A 14,957-nucleotide genomic window follows, 5' to 3' on the forward strand; every position below is an offset into this window, starting at 1 on the left:
GCTAACCAAACAAACGAACAAAAAACATTAAGAGCAGTATTTAATAATAATAACATGAAATACAGCATTTTTTTTTTGAGACAGAGTCTCACTCTGTTTCTCAGGCTGGAATGTAAGTGGTGTAGTCTCTGCTCACTGCAACATCTGCCTCCTGTTGGAGTGATTCTCCTGACTCAGTCTTCCGAGTAGCTGGGACTACAGGCATGCACCACCATGCCCAGCTAATTTTTGTGTTTTTAGTAGAGATGAGGTTTCACCATGTTGGCCAGGAAGGTCTCAATCTCTTGACCTTGTGATCCACCTGCCTCAGCCTCCCAAAGTGCTGGGATTACAAGCATGAGCCACTGCAGCTGGCCGAAACACAGCATTTTTTATAGTCAGTTTTTAAAGACTATCACCCAACAATAGCAAACTCACTTATTTTAAATTCCAACATTTCTGAAAGGGGTTTATGAGTCTAAAAACAAAGCAACTCCCCTAAAACATAGGAAGCCCTGCACTAGTGACAGTAATCTTTTAAAGCAATCTGAAGGTTTTCTTTATTGACTGAACATAAGCCTATACTTTTCTGGTTCTCCAAATCTACTATATGCATTGGGGATTGGTCAAGTGAGAGAAACAGTGTAACACTAGGCATCTGCTATCCTGTGGAGTAGGCAGAGTGGCCAGGAACATCTCTGTGCACTAAGGCAGTTTCTGCATCCATGTCATTCAGAGTGTCAGGCAGTGACTGCACCTGTGGCTTGAGGCCTCTGACTGTGATTTACAAGAACTTCTGAGTATTAGACCCCCAGTGGACTTCAGACTGAAATACAGATATGCCATGCCCTTTGAAGGTGCTCATATATAAATCCTAGGAGAAATGTGGTCCCTCTGAATAATTTCTCAGTGTAAGAGCATTAAAAAGACCCAAGTAGAAGGGAATAGCAGGTAGTAGATTTCAGTCTTGGGGTAAAATTATGAGGGTTTTCTTGGGTTTTGGGTTTCGGGTTTTTTTACTTACCAGTATGTACTTAACCACTTGTATTTACCTTTGTTTTGTCATACTGTATTACCTCTTTCCTATATGGAAGCTTTCTTGAAAAATAAAAGGGAGGACTATTATAGCCCCTTTTTGTTTTGCATGGAGACTTACGTATCCTGCTCATGCTAGCTAAAAAACAAAGTTGCACATTAGCCAAAGGAATGCATACATGATGAAATGCATATGATTTAACTCCATCCTAGATTAATAAATGAGCTTTCATTAGTACCTTGTCCAGAGAGTTTCACAAGTAATAAATTGATCTTTCACAACATGTCTATTTCTTTCTCATGCTGTTTATCATCACTCTTTGCAGAATATGTTTAGAAGGTAATGATTTTTCATGACTTAAATTAAATGTGAGAGGAGACTATCCACAGACAGTTCTAACCATGGTACTACTATTTGAAAAGAGTGTCAAGTAATCTTAAAGATTAACTGAGGAATCAAAAACACCCAACATACTATTTCACCTACTGACCCCCACCAGGTTCTAACTCGGCTCCATTAAAGGAAGCTCCAAGAATTTTAGTTGTAAATAGATCCCTGGAATTCTGGTAAACTCTTCCCCCCCCCATCCTTAAGTTTGTATTGTCTTAGCAAAGAAATGTTCTATGAAATTCTGTTAAGTTTTGGTAATATGCTAACCTACAAAAGAACTATTTGCTACTTAACTATTTTTAGATTTGAAAGTGGGTTTTTGTTTAGTTGGTTGGTTGGGTTTTTTTTTTTTTTTTGAGACACAGTCTCACTTCGTTGCCCAGACTGTAGTGCAGTGGTGCAAATCTCGCTTACTGCAGCCTCTGCCTCCCAGGTTCAAGTGATTCTCGTGCCTCAGCCTCCCGAGTAGCTGGGACTGCAGGCATGCATCACTATGTCTGGCTAATTTTTTGTATTTTTGGTAGAGATGGAGTTTTACCGTGTTAAACCAGACTGGTCTCAAACTACTGACCTCAAGTGATCTACCCACCTCAGCCTCCCAAAGTGCTGAGATTACAGGCATGAACTACCATGCCTGGCCTAAAAGAATTTTAAATGGTGGTAAGTCATATTTAGGATATACCAAATTATTCCAAAAATTCCACCTTTTTTGTTTGGGTTCACTGATGGACCCTCTTAAAATCACATCACATTATGGTTGGCAGATTTGACAGATTCTGTTTCTGAATTACTCATGTCACAGTATCTGTCATCTAGCCTGATACCAGAAAACTCTTCAAATATTGAGAAAAATGAAACAGATAAGGTGATGGGGAGGAAGGCAGCACATCACACTGCCATGTGTGTACCTATGCAACAATCTTGCATGTTGTTCACATGTACCCCAAAACCTAAAATGTAATTTTAAAAAAATTGAAAAATAAAATAAAAATGAAACAGAAGGAATCTTTTGCCCACTCCATTCATACCTTACATTAGAAATTTTAGGCTTCTCTAGTAGAGGTTTAGTTTTAAATTGGATACCACAAACATTTATAACATCATTAAATCAATGAATATGTAACTGCTTTCACTTTTAAAAGATTTGAGACTCTGCCTCTTAATAACACATTTTATACATTAATAAGGTTTTCAAATAAGAAAGTAATTAGTATGTACTGCTAATAGAGAATAGGAAATTAAACTAAAAAGATTTTAAGTTTATTGTTTATGTTTTATATTTTTGCCCAAATGAGTTTTTCTCTTTCCTGAATACATAGTTAATTTCTGGTATGCTATCAAAGGATTCAGAACCGATTTTATTCCTTCAGTTTGTGTAAGTTTTTAAATTGTTATTAATGTTAATAAGGCTCCAATATCTACTTTCTCAAAAAAGAAAACCTTTTTTTCATTTATCTAGAGTGCCCTGCTTAGCAAGCTGAATGGCCGTCATTTCTCACAGTGCACAAGGACTAATTGGTGTGACTTTATTAAGCCATTAAACTCATCAATAGTTAATTTAGGATTGTTGATACTAAACTTCTGAAACATACTGCTTCCTTTCTGCTCAGTTTAATGAGATCAAAGCCTGGAGTTTAGCCACTGTATTCACCTTTAAAAGCATATTAGTTTGATGTAAAGCAAGACCCAGTCAGTCTAAGAGTTTGTTATTTAGAATTTAAGGTTTACTTAAGCTAGTAATAAATATATAAGAAATGTCTTAGTGGTAAATTTAAAAAATATAATCGTTTTTATAAGTTGTTAGCATCTGAATCCTTGTTTAAAAAAAGATAAGTATTTTTATTTTTTAACTTAGTATTTTATTTTAAAGGTTAGCAAAGGTTAAGATTAGACATACATAGTTGCTTGTTTTTGATAGAGTGCCTAATAGTGAGACATCCATTTGTGTTTTTTTGTTTCCTGCCACATGTGGGAGCCATTCTCTGAGGCAGGAAAGGCATGAAAAACTTGAGAGAGATCTGTCACAGGCCTTTGCCAGCTCCAATATAATACATGTGGCAGTGGTCGGCCCATTTGAAAACTTAACACATGTTCCAAAAAGAAAACTACCACAAGAGTTATATAGTTTAAAAGCATTCAGACAGACCTAGGAATTACATGGGCAGATGAAGAGAAGTCTAGTTCAGTAACAAGGGTTCTGAGGAAGAGGGCTGTGAGTGAGCACCAATATGCAGGGAGATTTTAGATTTTGTTTTTAATGTTTCTGGGATATATAGATAGGGCAGAGATCCCTGACTCCATTCATAATTGAGTAATTTTCATGCAATTTGGTTGGATTAAAGCAGAAAGCCCTGTGGATTTCATTAATCCCTGCCTCCTGTTTTGTCCCATGACTCAGTTCCCTGCAACCTGATCTATCTTTCCTTTTTAGGATTATGAACACACTGCTGCCTCCCAAAAAAAAAAAATGCCTGTTACTACTGTTGTTACTAGGGACTGTTGCTGGAGGTATTGGTAGGGGAAGGTTGCTCTTCTTGCTTGCCTGATATTCAGTATAGTCCCTCAGTCCTACCTCCATTTAGAAAGTGTGAAAATCTCTATTAAGAAGGACTTAGTGAGCCACATTACTCTGGAATTCCAGGCTATAGGCCCTGATTAAAAGTGAACATTTAGATCGGACATGGTGGCTCACACCTGTAAACTCAACACTTTGGAAGGCCAGAGCAGGAGAATTGCTTGTGTCCAGGAGTTCAAGACCAGCCTGGGCAATATAGTGAAATCCCATTTCTACAAAAAAGCAAAAATTACCCCGACATGGTAGCACACACCTATAGTTCCAGCTACTCGGAAGGCTGAGGTGGGACAGTCATTTCAGCTTGAGAGGTTGAGGCTGCAGAGAGCTGTGATCACACTATTGTATTCAGCCTAGGAAACAGAGTAATACCTGGCCTCCAAAAAAATACACACACACACACACACACACATTTTTAAAAAGGAAATAGGGAGAATTTTGCAAGAAAATCCTAGATCCAAGTCAATGCCCCACGTCTTCCAAATGATTAATATTGTCCAATTAAATGTTTCATATGGAGGGAATCTGGCCAGTTATAAACAGAGAAATTATTCAAAAAGAAAATGACTCAAGTTTGTAAGCTTTTTAATGTGAGTCAGCTTGCCTGGTTAAGTGTACAGTAAGCTCCCAGTTACCTACACGAGAGCAGGACAGTGATATGGTGAGAGTGTGAGCATCTACCTCAAAGGCAGAGCTTATATTGTATACTTAGGGTCCTGAATACCTGGCTTTTCGGAGGTATTCAGGACATGATTTTGAACACAGAATCTGTCATGTGTAGAATAGCCTTACAAAGATACATTGTCTTAGAGATTTTCCTTTGACTATTACTTATATTAATTTGCATCACCGAACATACTTTGCTTGGCCCAAAAAGATCCCGAATGTTAGAAGGAAGCCATCCTGGCCTTAAAGGTATTCTATATACAAGTCAGTAAATAGTCAATGGTTAGTTTAGCTTACCTTGACACCGTCACATTTCAGGTGTTGTTTATGAACTGGATATATTTAAGTTCTTTTCCCTTGGGAAAAAAAATACTCCTGCTGCAATTTGTGGCTATTAGATTTTTCTGAATAATTGATTTTGGGTTTCACTGAGGTATTGATTCCCTATACTTATATATTTGAGATTTGTCAATCATTTTATTTTGGTAAAATATGTGTGTACTTCATGTTCTTCTATTTAGCCATGTTTCTGTTCTCATGCAATATGACCTGAAATAAAACTGGATAAATATAAACATTTTATTGTCCTATCACCCAAAGTTTATCTTGAATCTAAAGGTGTATATGTTGTCTAGTATTATCTTTAGAGTGATGTTTTCTGTGTACGTTATATAAAATGCTTAAATTATGGGTGATATGATTTTCAATGAAATTAACTATATTTTCAAATGTTCTACCTTTTTTCTCTATTGCTTTTGCCCTTCCTGATCGAAGTCTAGGAGAGTAAGTCAATACTTTTTATGAGAATATATTGTCCTACTTGTATGTCTAAAGACCATGTTCTCATTCTGCAGTTGAACATTGTTGATTTTATTTCTTACATTTTCATAATGTAATGACTGTTTCTAGTCATGTAGTCCTTAGAAACTATGTAAGTAGCACTCAGTGGAGTGCTAATAGTAAATCAACCTTTTTTGCATCTGTGTTGTTGGTTTGGCCCTTGTCACCCTCCACGACGTCATACACTTTTCACTGCCGTAGAATTGTCTTAATTGAAAAGTATGGTTATCGGTATATTTTACAGAGCACTAACTACAAAACAAGAAACATAGTAATTGTTAAAACCTCACTTAGAAGGTTGCCCTTTTATTTGCGGATGTTTTAGCAGAATGTGTAAAGGGAGAAAAGATACAGCCTAAGGGAGGAACATATTCAGGTTGCATGAACTTTATTTTGTGGTCCACTTCACTTTTTCCAGTCCCTCCTATGGTTGCCTCTGCTGCTGGTGTAAACTGGTTTCAGTCTAGTAGTGTGTCTACCAGTGCACTGTGCTTGGTTGAATTCAGTTCAGAATAGAGCTGGGTTTTGTACAAGAAATCAAGAGACCCAGCCCACCTCTGTCTCGGACTTGCTTTGTGACTCTGGCAAGTATTTAGCTGCCCTGTTTCCTCCTCTAAAATAAAGGCAAGGACCTGGCAGCTCTTAAAGTTCCATAATTCCCTTAGACCCAGGCTAGTGGTAAAGGCTTAGTGGCAGAATAGAATCAAGGATTTGAGAATTGTCTCCAATTTTTGTTTAACCTGTAGTTTTTCTTTCCTAGGATTCGCAGAGCCGACAAGGAGGATACAGCATGCATCAGCTCCAGGGCAATAAGGAATATGGCAGTGAAAAGAAGGGGTACCTGCTAAAGAAAAGTGATGGGTATGTATGAGCCCAGCCCAGTGTCTCAGCATGTGATTAACCTAGGAAATTTTTCCAGCTTCTCATATAGGGAAGCACACTTTAAAGTTTCATAATACACTAGCTGCTGACCTTTAGCATATTGGTTTTCTTCAGGTAAGTCTGTAATTAACCTGCTCTCTTTAGAAGAAGTGGTAATTGCTCTGTGGCCCCTAAATGGCATCTCTGACTTGTAACATGCAGCTACTGAGCTCAAAGGAAGCTACTGAGTAGTACATGCAGCAGGCAAGTGCTGACCTCATACCTACCCACCTCTCCGCTTTTATTCACTGCTATTTTCTCTGCCTGGTTGCCCACCAGGCCACCCAACCTTGGGGGTCACCCATGACTCCTCTTTTGCCTGTTGTATTTTAGTTAATCTGGCAAAAGCTCTTCCATTTCTAACTCTAAAAGTAGTATACTTCTTGCCATCCACATGGTCCCAGCTCTAGGGTGAGCTGCTGCCGTCTCTCCTGGCCTATTCAGCAGCCTCCTAACTGTTCTCTTTTCTTCACTCATTCTTCTTTCTCTGCAATTCATCTTCACACAGCACTTAGAGTGGTTTTTTAAAAATCATAAAGCACATGATGTCATTCCCCTACTGAAAATACTCCAGTAGCTACCCTTTGCAAATAGCATCTCAACCTAGCCTTCCTGTCCTGCCTCGTCTTGTTCCATTTTCTCCCCAGGATTCTGCCACGTGAGCCTTCTTTTCTTTTGCTTAAACAAATGATTCCGCTTCACAGTAAGTGCATAAGTAGAATCTTGATTATTCCCTTTAATAATTGTCTTTTTGGCGGTGGCTCAAGCCTGTAATCCCAGCACTTTGGGAGGTTGAGGCAGGTGGATCACGAGGTCAAGAGATCGAGACCATCCTGGTTAACATGGTGAAACCCCGTCTCTACTAAAAATACAAAAATTAGCTGGGCATGGTGGCGCGTGTCTGTAGTCCCAGCTACTCGGGAGACTGAGGCAGGAGAATTGCTTGAACCCAGGAGGTGGAGGTTGCGGTGAGCCAAGATCACGCCATTGCACTCCAGCCTGGGTAACAAGAGCAAAACTCCGTCTCAAAAAAAATCTGAATATCCAAGGAAGAGCAACAGAGTCTTTCCATAAGTGTAGCTTAGTTCAAACCCTAAAGTGTTCAAGCAAATTATCATCTTGTGAGCACCTGTGTATGCCTCCCACACACCCAGGCACCCGCTCACTCATCTCATTTGACACGTTTTGCAGAGGTTAAATAACTTGACTAAGATCATATGGACAGTAAGTATGAACACCCAAATTTGAACCTGTGTATTCTGACTTCATGCCAGGGTATCTCCCCTTTGTTTTTCAAAGGGGCCACTGCTGCTGTTGATCACCCTTGGGATATGCACGACATAAACTGGCACGAGTTCTCCCCCTTGATTTCTTCATTCTTTTGGTCTCTTCCTTCATGTATTCATTCCACACACATGGATGAAATACTCTAGTGTATGAGGCAGCCTGTTAGATGCTGGAGGTAAACACAAATGAGATATGGTTCTTACCCTCACCTTGAATGTGGTCTGTTGGGAAGCGATACAGAAGGAGCTGTTGTATCATAGAGTTGGAAAGGAAGTCAGGCAGTTCTACCTCCTAATAATCACGTAGATAGCAAAGATGAGTACTAATAACTGGGAGTTGCTTGTGATTGCTTCTGTGAAAGAGTAAAAAGTTGAAACACTTATACATGAAAACAGACTCATTTGCAAACAATGACCGCTGATAAGTCCTGGATTTTTCTCTGAAGTATTATTTGCATTAGTAATTTTTGACCCTAGTTTTGGAATGCTCTTTATTACTTAAAGGATTATTACACAATTTGAAAAATGATTTAAAATTTTAAATAATAATGTTTTAAAACATTATGGACCAGAGGCAATTATTGAGAGGCAAAGGAGCAATTGCTGTATCATATTTTCACATTATATGTATGAAGGTGGGCATTATTGTCTTCATAATACAGAAAAGGAAACTGAGTCTCCAAGAGGTTGAATAACGAGCAAAGTCACATAGCTAGAGATTGGTCTGGGATAGATGCTCAAGTGATCCAGCATCAAAGTTGGAACTTTTATACGAGACCATTTTCTAATGGAATTTCTTTTCCTGGAATTGTAAGAGTCCAGTATGGCGTAATCAGTAATTGTGTGTGGCACTCTCTGTGCATATCAGATGGCAAGAGTCCTTGGTATGTCCATTCAGAAGCTATGCAGACTGGAGCATTTGTAAAGCTTTCCGTTCAGAGAAGGGAGATCACAGCAATTCAGTCTAGTCCACAGAAGTCTTGGGAATAGAAGCTATCAAAATGTTCACAAAGATCAGGCGCTATCTGGGCTTGGCGGCTCATGTGTGTCATCCCAGCACTTTAGAGAGCCAATGCAAGTGGATCACTTGAGCCCAGGAGTTCAAGACCATCCTGGGCAACATGGCAAAATCCCAGCCAGTGGCACTTGCCTGTAGTCCCAGCTACTTAGGAAGCCAAGGTGGGAGGATCACTTGAGCCTGGGAGGTCAAAGCTGCAGTGAGCCATGATCGCACCACTGCATTCTAGCCCAGGTGACAAAGTGACACCCTGTCTCACCGAAAAAAAACAATCGGCGATACTGCTCTCAGCTATGCCAGGAGATATCTCAAGATTGTTCCCTTTCCTCTGACAATCTGAAAGTGCCTCAGTCACAATCTCTTGTCAACCAGAAAGAGTAATGCTTCTGTGTTACTTTCCTTGGCCTTATTAGCAGTGCAAGAGAAGGGGTGTGTGTGTGTGTGTGTGTGTGTGTGTGTGAGAGAGAGAGAGAGAGAGAGAGAGAGATGTGCTTCCATAATGTACATGGGTAAGTAAAACTAATGAATAAAAGCTTAATAAAGTGGATAAACTGAGGTTTTAAACTATTCCTGAAGGTTGAATGGTTTGATTGTTGAGTTGGGTGTTTGATACTTGGGATGACACTGGTTTTGACTTAGTGTGTACAGGGATGCCTCACCTATGTTAGCAGGCTCTTGTAAGGGTAAGATGGATGCAAAACTATTTACAGCAAGTTAGTCACATTCACTAAATGTGGCTCTGATTAGTTGAGAGCTATTACCTCTAATCAGACATTTCCCTGGTCAGTACTTCTAGAAGAAAATATGTGATTTAGCTGTGATTTGAGGATGGTTTATCAATTAATAGTTAGCCTCCTGAGCAAGGTTAGCATTTTGAATACAGTATATTCAATTTGCATTTGGCTAGATGGTGTCAAATTCTTACTTCCCTCTGTGAAGCAAGCTTTAGAACAAACTGTGCTTCTAGTAGTTAAATACACAGTATTATTTGTGTTTAGAGATGGTTTTAAATTTGTGTTGTGGCAGCTTTCTTAGAGGGCTAATTTAAGAAGGAAAAGAAAAACACAAGATGATACTGTTTTAAATGCCTGGGAAAGCTTCAGTGGTCTCCTGATGTCGTGTTTCCATGGTACCAGAAGGCCTTCAAAACTTTCTTCCAGCCTAGGGAATCCCTGTTCCCTGCCCATTTCTTCTTACCTGATGGAAGTAGTCTCAACTAGTGCATTTGTTCCTACCTGCACACACGCAGATCTGCTCACACATGCAGTCTCTTGCCTGTGCCTGGAGCCACACACACACACACACGCAAACTTTTCAAAGTTTAAATTAGTTTTATTTAGTTTTTTTATCCTTCAGTATTTTCAAATCACATTTTTTAAAATGTGTATTGCTTGTAACTATTTGTGAATGGTTTGGTCACCATTTACTTCCCTATGCAAATCACGAACAGTTCTTTCTCTGAGCTCTGAAGCATCATTTTGTCTCTGGAAGACCTCTAAAGTGGTGGTGTATGACTTACAAAAATGACGATGCATTCTCGAGCCCTGGCTCAGCTCGTCCTGTACATTCCGAGGCAGTTCACCCTTACTCTCTGCATGGCAGACTTCTTGAGTTACTTTCTTAATGTTAATTTTTTTTGTTGTTTCGTAGATACGGGATTCCCCTATGTTGCCCAGGCTGGTCTTAAACTCCTGGGTTCAAGCAGTCCCCCCACCTCAGCCTCTCAAAGTGCTGGGATTACAGGCATGAGCCACCGCACCCAGTTACTGTCTTAATTTTTAAAAATCAGTTATTAATAACAAGTAATTGAACATTCTTATGAAAGATTCACAGATATGTTTAAAAACTACTTATTAACACCACCCCTAACAGGTTTGGTTTCCCTTCCCAGAGAGGAGTTGTTATATCAGTGCAGTACCTGTAATTCCTTTATTCAGTCTCCTGCTGTTAGGTTATTATTGTTTCTGTTTCCCATTTTTACTGTCAAAAGCAGTGCTATGCTCGGGCACAATGACTCACACCTGTAATTTCAGCATTCTGGGAGGCTGAGGTGGGCAGATCACTTGAGCCCAGGAGTTTGAGACCATTCTGGGCAACATGGCAAAACCCTGTCTCTACTAAAAGTACAAAAATTAGCCAGGCGTACTGGCAGATGCCCGTAATCCCTTCTACTCGGGAGGCTGAGACAGGAGATAAGCTTGATCCTGGGAGGCGAAGGTTGCAGTGAGCTGAGATCGTGCCTTTGCACTCTAACCTGGGCGACAGAGCAAGACTCTGTCTCAAAAAAAAACAAAAAAAACCCAATACTGTAATGAACATCCTTGTACATGTCTACTTTTATGAATTACCTTCCACCTGGGATAATAAAAGGCAACCCAGATTTTTTTGGTTTGGGGAAGTTATTTTGTAATTATTATTATATATCATACTATATCATTGCATGTCCCAGAGTGAATCAGATACTCTATCTAGTTGTGTTTGACTTCCTCCTTAGGATCCGGAAAGTATGGCAGAGGAGGAAGTGTTCTGTCAAGAATGGGATTCTGACTATCTCACATGCCACAGTAAGTATTTTTTTTAATGTACCCTGCATTTGTTATGTTTTCTGACTTCGTGGGCCAGAACGCAAACACGGTTATGTACCCAGCAGTAAAGATTTGCCCAAATATCTTATGCACTTGGGTCAGATCATTTCAGATACTCCTTACCAAAAAAAAGTGTTATCTTGTCCTATAATGGTCTGCATCATTCTTTGGTAGCACCAGAAACTTGTTTTTTTGCTCTCTCAAAATGAATAAGGTATTTTGATTTTATAATCTTATCTTTCGGGAAATATTTTTCTGAAAAACCTAGTTTTTTGAATTATAAAGATGACATGTTTTTGCATGTAAAAATAATGTAGGAAACATAACAGTAGATGCAAAAACCTTAGTGGTAATCAAAGAAGCACACCGTAAGTCTGCCCTTTTTAAACCAACAGAAAACTCCTTTCAGTTTTTAAAGATGCAGAGATTCTAGTGGAAAATGTACCAAGCAGGACCGGAAATGGCAAAGTATATGCTAAGTCTTTTTAAATGTGCTTGCTGTTTAACCCAGTAATCTCAGTTTGGATTTTAAAAACTCATTAGTCCAGGTGCAGTGTCTCACATCTGTAATCCCAGCATTTTGGGGAGCCGAGACAGGTGGATCACCTGAGGTCAGGAGTTTGAGACCAGCCTGACCAACATGGTGAAACCCCATCTCTACTAAAAATACAAAAGAAAAATTAGCTGGGCATGGTGGCGGGCACCTGTAATCCCAGCTACTGGGAGGCTGAGGCAGGAGAATCACTTGAATCCAGGAGGCGGAGGGTGCAGTGAGCTGAAATTGCGTCACTGCACCCAACCCAGGCAACAGAGTGAAACTCTGTCTCAAAAAAAAAAAAAAAACTCATTAAATTAGAGTATCCTGTGCCAGGTGATGTCCTTGTGCCACTGCTCAATTAATTACTAACAGAATAGTAGAAATGAGAGATAAGCATTTTACGCTGGCAATTTTGTATGACTTACAGCTGACTTTACATATCTCTCTATCAGGGAGGAAAGGAACTACCACTTACCTTCATAAAATTTATTTCATTTAATCCTCCCAACAACGTATGTGGTATAACCTTCATTTTACAGATGAAGAAACTGAGGCACAAAGAACAGCTATAACTTGGCTAGTAACTGGCAGAATTGGAAGTTCAAACTTGGGTGTCTATCTGACATTAGTCCATGTGGCCCTTCTCTCTTCCTGCAGAACCCATCATCTTACTAGACTGTAAACACCTCTTAGGCACTTACCTAGTCCTGTTCTTCTTTCTGTCATGAGCCTCTCACACAGAACTTGACACGCAGAAGACTCCTAGTACACACTTGAGGCCCAGTCCTTTGTGTAAATGACTGCACACATTTTGAAGATCGTTGTCCTTTATGGAACTTGAGCAGTTGCATTGTCTCTGTCCCTTGCCCCGCCGCAGCCCACTTTCCATGATTCCTCAGAGGAATTCCTCAGAGGTCTTCAATTTCCCTCACACAGCCCAGCTGAAATTTTTAGCTATTGTGCCTGTTGTGTCCAGCTACCCATCTGATATCAGAAATTCTGCCCGCCGACTTAGATCTGCTCGTAATTATGATTGAGGCTATCTAACAATTACTCATTTCTTCAGCAATCCTTATTTAAGCTTCCATTCTGCCATGTTCTGGCCTAGTTATCAAAGATGCATGGGTGAAAAATTAGCTAATTTTTACTTTCTTATATTTAATTCCATACACAGTCACCTGTGTATACTAGAATGAAAATTTCTGATCCTTTGACTATATACATGGTGTGTTTTTAGTCAAAGAGTTACCATGTTTTGGTTTGTTTTGTTTGAGACAGGGTCTGGCTCTGTCACCCAGGCTGGAGTGCAGTAGCACAATCTCTGTTTACTGCAAACTTCTCATCCTAGGCCCAAGCCATCCTCCCACCTCAGCCTCCTAAGTGCTGGGAATACAGGTGAACACCATGATGCCCAGCTAATTTTGGTATTTTGTTTAGAGGCGGGAGTTTTGCTATGTTGCCCAGGCTGGTCTTGAACTCCTGGGCTTAAGCGATCCACCCACCTCAGCCGCTCAAAGTGCTGTGATTACAGGCATGAGCCACTGCACCCAGTCAGAGTTACCATGTGTACCCCAAGCCTCCTTGTCTTCTGCTGCAGAGCTCTCCCCCTGGATTTGTCAGGCTGTAACACTCCTCACTAGGCATTTTGAGAAGTTATATAATGGCTTTATCATGTTGTAATTATTTGCTTTTCTTAGAAATCTGCTGTGAAAGGCATTGCAGAGTGATGGGAGATCATATAGTTGGTGAAGTGAATCTTTGGCACTGCTTAGTAGTTATATGACCTTAGGCAATTTGCTAAAAATAAAATAAGTTCCCTTCCCCTTCTTGTTCTTATTCCTGCCAAAACATATTGTTGTGGCCAAGCCAACTGTTTATATGCATTCTTAAAGCTCGAATTAACAACGAATATCATATCACCCACATTGTCTAGTGGCTAAGAGAATGGACTATGGCATCTGTCAGATCTGAGTCTGAATGCCAACTTTGCTGTTTATTTCGTGACCTTGAAAAGCATTTAACGCATAAAGATTATATGAGGATTCAGTGAGATAACATGCCATGTGTGGCCATTCTGTTAATAGTTATTATTGCTGTTGCCATTAGTTTATTGGATGTTGCTGACAATACTGAAATCTGTTGACAAGCAGATCCTTCTGTACAAACATCAGCACTCTCCTGCCCCCAGAGCAGCCTGGAGGGAAATGGCTTACTCCCCTAACTTCTGATTCCCTCCTGTTGATTTGTACGGATTTTCTTCCTCCCTTTTCATTGGCTTTGGCCCAGACCTTTTTTGCTGCCAGTTACATCACTGGTAAGCACATTGCTGCTCCCACAGAAAGGTCTCTAGCCAGTTTTAGCTGGCTTTTCCTGACTTTGCAAACACCGTTGATTAGAATTAAGTTGAAAATCAAGGCGAGCAGTGTTCTGAGAAAAGCATAAAGGGCTTCAGTGGTCTTTGAAAAAGTGGTGAGAAGAATCTGTTGTCAGAAAACTTGAGGTGTTTGTTTGGGACACATGGAAATTTCTTTGGTTTGAAGGCCCTAATCAGTGTCACCTCTGCAAATTGTTCTTATCAAACGGAAGTAGAGGGCCAAGTATGCATTTAGATTAATGATGCCAAGGAAGCTGAAGTGGGAGAATTGCTTGAACCTAAGAGGTGGAGGCAGCAGTTAGCTAAGATTGTGCCACTGCACTCCAGCCTGAGTGACAGAGCCAGACCCTGTCTCAAGAAAAAAAATTTTAGCCTCACAACTTTAGTATAAAGTTTATATGAAGCCACTAAACTATTATAGATTTCTATACTTCCTAATTGTTTTTTCTAACTAAAAGCATTATAGTATAAATAAATATAATAAAACAGGGCCGGACGCGGTGGCTCACACCTGTAATCCCAGCACTTTGGGAGGCCGAGGCGGGTGGATCACGAGGTCAAGAGACCATGACCATCCTCGTCAACATGGTGAAACCCCGTCTCTACTAAAAATACAAAAAATTAGCTGGGCATGGTGGCACGTGCCTGTAATCCCAGCTACGCAGGAGGCTGAGGCAGGAGAATTGCCTGAACCCAGGAGGCGGAGGTTGCGGTGAGCCGAGATCGCGCCATTGCACTCCAGCCTGGGTAAC

General features: G+C 40.1%; 1 protein-coding gene and 1 non-coding gene across 5 annotated transcripts in view; one reads left to right on the forward strand and one right to left on the reverse strand.

Annotated features, from left to right (window-relative positions):
* ASAP1 (ArfGAP with SH3 domain, ankyrin repeat and PH domain 1) overlaps nt 1-14,957 on the forward strand; it is a 405,687-nt gene that overhangs the window by 287,196 nt on the left and 103,534 nt on the right. For all 4 annotated transcript variants that reach the window (XM_017965593.4, XM_008983260.5, XM_078353182.1 and 1 more), the window contains 2 exons: nt 6,244-6,344; nt 11,203-11,272. In XM_017965593.4, coding sequence (XP_017821082.1) covers nt 6,244-6,344; nt 11,203-11,272 — 171 coding nt within the window. The remainder of the gene's footprint in view (nt 1-6,243; nt 6,345-11,202; nt 11,273-14,957) is intronic.
* Nucleotides 3,370-3,521, reverse strand: LOC118148703 (small nucleolar RNA SNORA12). The gene has a single exon (XR_004735619.1). It is a non-coding gene; the product is annotated as a small nucleolar RNA SNORA12 (small nucleolar RNA).

Source organism: Callithrix jacchus, chromosome 16 (genome assembly GCF_049354715.1).
Source record: "Callithrix jacchus isolate 240 chromosome 16, calJac240_pri, whole genome shotgun sequence".
Taxonomy (NCBI): domain Eukaryota; kingdom Metazoa; phylum Chordata; class Mammalia; order Primates; family Cebidae; genus Callithrix; species Callithrix jacchus.